General features: G+C 41.5%; 1 protein-coding gene across 1 annotated transcript in view; it reads right to left on the bottom strand.

The window, feature by feature from the left end:
- Positions 1-6,328: 6,328 nt before the first annotated feature.
- kcna1a (potassium voltage-gated channel, shaker-related subfamily, member 1a) overlaps positions 6,329-7,500 on the bottom strand; it is a gene marked incomplete at its 3' end in the record, with an annotated part of 1,485 nt that continues 313 nt past the window's right edge. The window contains exon 1 of the mRNA XM_084453150.1: positions 6,329-7,500. This exon is cut by the window's right edge and continues 313 nt beyond it. Within this exon, the coding sequence (XP_084309276.1) occupies positions 6,329-7,500 (1,172 nt within the window).

Here is a 7,500-nt window from a genome sequence, read left to right as displayed (position 1 = left end):
GAGATGGGGGAAGAGAGAGAGAGAGAGAGAGAGAGAGTGAGAGAGACAGAGAGAGAGAGAGAGAGAGAGTGAGAGAGACAGAGAGAGAGAGAGAGAGAGAGAGAGAGAGAAAGAGGAAGAGACAGCCAGGCCAGCAGACAGAGAGAGAGAGAGAGAGAGAGAGAGAGAGGGAGGGAGAGAGAGAGACAGAGAGAGAGAGAGAGAGAGAGGAAGAGACGGCCAGGCCAGCAGACAGAGAGAGAGGGGGGAAGAGAGAGAGAGAGAGAGAGAGAGAGAGAGAGAGGGGAAGAGAGAGAGAGAGAGAGAGAGAGACAGAGAGAGAGAGAGAGAGACAGAGAGACAGAGAGAGAGAGAGAGAGAGACAGAGAGAGAGAGGAAGAGACGGGTAGAGACAGGTCAAAGAGATGGAGGGAGAGAAAGATAGAGACAGATAGACAGCTGAGTTACAGCATCCAGCATGTAGGCTCTGCTGCCCAGTGTCCTCTACAGCCCAGAGAGATAAGGTTTTTGCAGCATTAGAGGACAGCGAGGGAAGGAATCATTATGGTGTCCCTTAAACTGCAGCCACGTGACCAGCATCACTGAATCTCACTCATAGATTTCTGGGAGTCTAAAGTAGATTGGAAGTTTGACTTTGAGGGGTTTTCATTGTGCGGTTTCAGAGACAGACCCTTGCATAAATACCAAACGTTTTCAAAAGCAGGATTGCTACCCTTGGGTCCTCAGAGGAGAGCAGTGTCACCTAAAGTATGTGGAGGGTGAGTGTCCTTCCCATTGGAGGAGATTAGTGCGGTGTACACCCTCGCTCTATGAAACATCACTAATGGGCTCTGAGGCTTTACCCAAAGGTGTGATAGCATAGCTTTAAAACCAGCGGGCTTGATCCCTGCTGCTCCATGACTTCTTAAGCTTGGGCTTCATAATTCGACAACTAACAGTATGATGAATAGGAATGGCCATTGTGGATACGTCTGAACTAGAATATGGCCTTGTGTAAGATATTGTATAAAACAGTCGGAGCACTAGATATGGCAATATGGAAAAGACTAGCATCATATGGCCCTTCAAATATTAGCAATTACATGTAGATAAACTGATTCTATGTAGACCCAATTTTACCTTACTATGTTGACAGGTGTACAGACAACAGCTAACGGTACCAAAACCGCTCAAATTACAAATGAAAGTACACAAACAGATCCTTAAAAATTTATTGGAGTTAATGTAAGATTAAATCATAAGTGATTTAAGAAAATAAATACCCTTGCATAGATCACAGACCATGCCTTTGTCATTACTGACAAACTGAACACATCATAGCATAATCCTGGTAAACACAATATGAAAATGTCAACAAAAGAACATAACATTTGCAATGTTTGGAAGGCAAATGGATTGATTAAAGAGCAGGACTCCCAGTTCCATGTGTCTCTGCACTGCTCTCAACAGGCTTCCATTAATAGTGCATTTGGTCACATTCTTATGTGCATGCTTGATGGGAATACCAACTCATAGCAATCACGTCTTTCAATACAGTACATTGCTGTCATCAGCAAAACCTTGTCATTTTTTAGTCACCTTTCCTCACCATTCTGAGTGAGGTGACATTTGTAGCTAGTGACGTTATGTTATCAGAACATATGATTCAGGATAGTGCCGCTAAAGCAAGCACAAATTGAGTTGCAAATGTTTCAAGATCTTCAGCAAACAAGAATGTTCAGGAAAGAATACTGAATGAAGGAGTGTGCATGTATCTGTGTGTGTGTGTGTGTGTGTGTGTGTGTGTGTGTGTGTGTGTGTGTGTGTGTGTGTGTGTGTGTGTGTGTGTGTGTGTGTGTGTGTGTGTGTGTGTGTGTGATATTAGAAGCCTTTGGTGCAGATGAAAGCAAGGGTTTTGAAATGATGCAACCATAATATAGTTGATCCACAGTTTTGAAAGGCTAAGCTCATGCAGTCTTCCATTGATCATGCAGTGTAGCGATCAGCAGGTTGCTGTAGAGATAGGTATCTATACATTAGCAGTAGGTTTAGTGACGAGTAATGGAATTTCAGAATCTCTCTTAATGGTGTTCGTTTGGAATTAATTTTGGTGTCCCTTGAAATAAAAAAGACAAACCATACATCTTGATGCTACTACAGTTGTCATCCATGTCATTCAACATACAGTAATCGATAAGTAATTTAGTTTAATCATCATGGCTTACCAAAGGAACACATTGGATCTTTGATATTTCCATATATGGCATGTTCTTCCTAAAAACAATCAGTCATTGTACAGTAAAACAAAATAAGACACACAATGAAAACATTAATATTCATCATTGGTTTGACAATATATAGATAGATAGTAGTTGTTATACTCTATTTGACTGTAGCTAAAATGGCATTATGTTTTTACTACTTTTAAATAGAATAGTTTTCATATATTTTAGTTGAGTTAATGTTGTCATTTAATGATTTGTAAGACCTTCTCAGTCATGTTTTCGTTTATAGTAATCTGAAAACATCAAAGGAACACAAAAATGTATCAAAACAATATAGGCACCTTCTCTGACTCTCGTTCACACCACACTACTCCCAGCCTATCAAGCCAGTGGGCTGATGCTTGCATTCTCTCAGTGCATTACCGGCTCTTCCTTTGGGACTGTGCTATTGGCTGCTTTGCTTCTTCATCAATGTTGCTTCCTGACTAGAAAACAACTGGGTGATCCCACTGTATGAGGTTGATGGGGGCTGCCGCTATAAAGGACCTATATTTGGCCTCCTCGTAGGTTTTCTCAGCCTAATGTAAGGACAGATGTGACTGTACCTCCCACCTACCTACCGACCCCACAGACCTCAACAAAATCAAATAATAAAAGGTCGGAGGTCAGACCACACACAGCCCTGTTGTATCTGTATGTATCTGTTTCGGCGCCTTTTCAAATAGATTCATTTCCTATTCTACAAAAGTGTCTATGAAACAGATACCTGTAATTATATTGCTTTAAGAATGCACTGTTCTGTAGGATATTTGAATGCATAGCACCACAGATAGCCCCTCTAGAGCTTCGCCTACACTGGTGACATGAGAGGTTTGATGCAGTATGTACTCTTGAATCTCACTGTCAGCTGTTCCTTCATGGGTAGATGGTGGGGTAGGACGTTTTGGCGAGACAGACGGTGACTCATCTAAACCTTGCCCAGAAACACATGGCAAAAGCAGCCCCTCTGCTTACCTGGTGACCAGCTCACTACGTGGAAGAGATAGGTCTGCACTACGCTTCACTTGAATCTTTCTACATGATCATTCTGTATGGGTGGCATTGGATAGTTATCTGTGTCCGCTCTTAGATTTGATGACATGCTTACTTAGATACTGTTACTGAATATCCCTGACAGAGACACATTCACTTTTTTTTGCACTCATATGTCACTGGCATCTACAGTAGGTAGGCTATGAAACAGGCACCTGACCCGATGTAGACACCGTTGTAAGTCTCTGACCATACAGTACAAGGATCATTACCAAATAAACAAGAGAACATAGCCTATCTAACCAACTGGCAACAAATAAACTAGCAACTAGATTCATAGAATCGTAAAGGCCTCATACTGAACTGTGCACATAGCTTCTCCACATTTGTTAATCCAAGTCTTGTCTGTTGGATATAATAACTCGATGGTGGTTTTCTAATGGTCCACTTAGATTAGCCATTGCACTGAAACCAAAAGTTAACTGAGACATTCAATTCACTCTGTATTTGAAGAGTATACATAAGCAGTGCTCATAAAAAACAATGGAAAAAGTGTACAGTACTTTCTATCCAAATGACATACATTGTCAAAGAGATCATTGTGTTCATCTCATGGAGCATGTAGTTAGAAGCACTGTTAATGTGTGGCCCAATTACTGTGTTGGGATAACTCCTCAGCTTACATGTAAAAAACAACGTTTTGTGTGATACAGTAGCATGTTTTGGCCCTGGGAGCTTGTCATTTGCACTTCTTCAGCCAATATGTTGCTGAACAATATTTCCATTTTTAAAATGTATTAATAAGCACTGTAGAGAGCTGAAGCCTTTGGCTGTAATGAGACAATGGAAAGTGTAAAAAAAAAAAACAACAACAACTGTAGGACGTAACCTTCATAATGCCCAATACCTCAATATGAAACAACGTGACCACTGGGAAGCATAACTTAACTCTCTGGCTATTCCGGTGTCCCTCTTTCACAGATAAATCTATCAGCAATACATGTTTCAGGCAGGGTGTTTATATGGCATACATCATTATGCAGCAATAACCCCAAAACTGCCATATTCAACAGTCAAAACCTTTGGAGAGTTAGTCAGTCTATCTCTACATAATATGTATTTTATTTTATATATTATGCTTAACTAATGCATGGTTTTTGATTGTGCGTAGCTTTATAGGACAAGGTTTAGGGATTAGGGTGGTTGGTACACTATTTGTCCTAAGTGCTTCAGTAAAGGCTACTGTATGATTTAGGGCTATCTAGAGTTCAACATAGGATGACCACAGATTACACTTAAAAGGCCATTTTGCATAATGAAGGAGCTCTGCATTGAAGTAGCTTGCAGCTCTGCAGTTAGTTTTGCAATGACCTCACTGAGGTAGACATTTAAAAGACTTCTGGCACACAAATCAATATAAAAAGCTAAGCAAGCTCAAAGCAACTGATATTCCCTTTTGATTTGGACTGATGGAGAGGCAAAGTACTCTATGGTGTTCCAGAAGGGCATAGGTGCATAACATGGCTTGTGTTGGTGTGGTCCACGGTATGTACCAGGTTTTGTACCAAACATTCCTTCACTGTATCAATAATCATCATAATCATTACAATAATCAGCATCCTCGTCAACAACAATAACAGCATAGCAGTAGGCTACGAAACAGGAACTACACCAGATCTGTTCAACTTCATGAATTCTGTTGTACACAGAGGCACTTTCATTGATCCTGTTGGTGAGAGGGGTAAAGGCACTAGCAACTAATGTCAAATTAATTATTTGCAATATCTAACAGCATTTACAGTATATTTGTTTTTTTTCAATTGTTTGGAAACCAACATGTCCTAAATTTAGTGGTGAAATGGAAGCATGACTCATTATATGTTAACTTTTCTTGTTCAAAGAAGGTCCATGCATTGCACTATTGAAGTAATACTGTAACTGGTGCTTATTATGAGTATATGCATTTTGATAATATTTCTTCGGCTTCTTTGACTACCTTTTAAATTAGAAAGTCTGCATCCCCGAGTTGGGTTTGGATATATTTTATCACATTTCAGAAACGTCCAGGATTTTAGCTCCCTTGTTTCCCTGACAATAGGACACTCAAAAGTGCCTGAATTGCAACAAGCTGTATACTGATGTCATGCATTAAATATACTAGGATACATAGTACCTTAGTCGATAGGCCATAATGCAGGTTACTTTATCATGCTATGATCTCATTTATTTACTGTTCCCTTAAGATGTAACATTCAGTCCCTAGATACTTCTAAATAATTAGCATTTCAAATTAAATATAACCAGTGCACTCTCTGTGAAAACGAATGAGAAGGAGGGAATGGAGGCTGGGATCCAAAATAACATATTTTCCTTTATATGATGTAATGTCTCACGCATGCCAATATCAAAACGGGGAGGCTCTAAACATGCTCATGTGAAGCTTTTTTTAGTCGTTGTGCTGTCTTGCATCTAAAGGGCATGGCATTGAATCACTTGGTGATATCATAATTTCAGCATCTGCTTGAAAATAGCAGCATTGCGGGTGTTCGTGAGGCGAGAAGACTCTTTTAACATCCAACCAGGAGTTCAGTCTTTTTTCCGTTAAGGTGCTTTGCTGGATAGTAGATCCTAGGTCGAGGGGGTCGCGTAACCTCCAGGTGTCGACCACTGATCTGCAGATGCTTGCGTTTCTCTGCAGAGTATACTGATGCATTTTTTCTTGATGCATTGTGCAACTTGCTGAAATGTTATCTGTAATCCATGCATAACGTTTTAGTTATCACGCAGTCGTCAGGTGAGACGGTCCTTGTGTCGTCCAGGGCGCGCATGGGCGTGTTAAATCGTTTTTTTTTTCAATGTGTATATTTGAAGGATCATTTTAAAGAATTAATTACTCTATCTACCTTTCATATACTCTCATATACTCTGAAGGTTTGTTTTTCTTTTTTTCTGTTTCCTTTCCGTTGCTGAGCGTGGTTGTAGTAGGCCTACTGCTAGAGCGCTTTGGGGAGGTACATGAAGCATTCAAAATTGATGGTCTGCTCCACGTGTGACAGCATCATACTGTAGGTCCCACAAATCCTAATTCTGTTCTACACATCTGTAAGTAGCTTGCTTTTATTGACACAGTTTTGGTTGGCTATAGTGCAATTGCCAGTTCTGAGGTTCGCCTCCCTAAAATTGTCGATGCTATTATTTATGTCTCCATCGATCTCCATGTATTCTGACTTGCTGACTGTTGATGAACTACGGCGACTAGAGTTGGTTTCAGATGCTATGTTTGGACTGCTAACATTTAGGAGTTGGGCCTGCTCCTCTCCCTCGGTCTCCCTATGGTAGAAGTAGTTGAAGTTGGACACAATGACAGGCACTGGGAGCGCAATTGTCAACACTCCAGCGATGGCGCACAGAGAGCCAACAATCTTGCCCCCTATAGTAACTGGTACCATATCCCCATAGCCCACGGTTGTCATTGACACCACGGCCCACCAGAAAGCGTCCGGGATGCTGCCAAAGTGTGACTCTTTTTCCTCGGCCTCAGCAAAGTATACAGCACTGGAGAACAAGATGACTCCGATGAACAAAAAGAAGATCAACAATCCCAGCTCTCTCATACTGGCCTTGAGGGTCTGGCCCAAAATCTGCAATCCTTTTGAGTGTCGTGACAGCTTAAAGATTCTGAACACCCTGACCAGACGAATCACCCTGAGGATGGCCAGAGATGTTGCCTGTTCCCCCACCCCCTCCTCCGCTTTTTCTGGGTCTTCCGCCAGCTCCGTGCCCAGTGTGATGAAGTAGGGGATGATGGCTACTATGTCGATAGTGTTCATCATGTTCTTGAAGAAGGCCGGCTTACTGGGACACGCAAAAAAGCGCACTATTAACTCAAAGGAGAACCAGATAATGCAGAGCGTCTCAATGATGAAGAAGGGATCGGTCAAGATATTTGGTTTGTAGTAAAAAGTAGTGTTCCCTATAGTCTTTATCCGACCTCTTGGGTCCTCTTTCAGTTCTGGCAAAGTCTCCAAACAAAATATGACTATGGAAATCAGAATGACCATCACAGACACTATGGCAATACCTCTAGCCGGACCAGAGCTCTCTGGGTGCTCAAAAAGCAGCCAAATTTGTCGCTGAAACTCCTTTTCCGGCAAAGGGCGTTCTTCCTCCCTGATGAAGCCTTCATCCTCGCGGAATTTCTCCATCGCGTCCACCCCCAGCTCATAAAACTTTATCTCTTCCGAAAACATATCCAAAGGGACGT

This window comes from Borostomias antarcticus, assembly GCF_949987555.1.
Source record: "Borostomias antarcticus genome assembly, chromosome: 18".
Lineage (NCBI taxonomy): Eukaryota > Metazoa > Chordata > Actinopteri > Stomiiformes > Stomiidae > Borostomias > Borostomias antarcticus.
The sequence above is the reverse complement of the archived record's forward strand: the minus strand, read 5'-3'. Positions and strand labels throughout refer to the sequence as shown.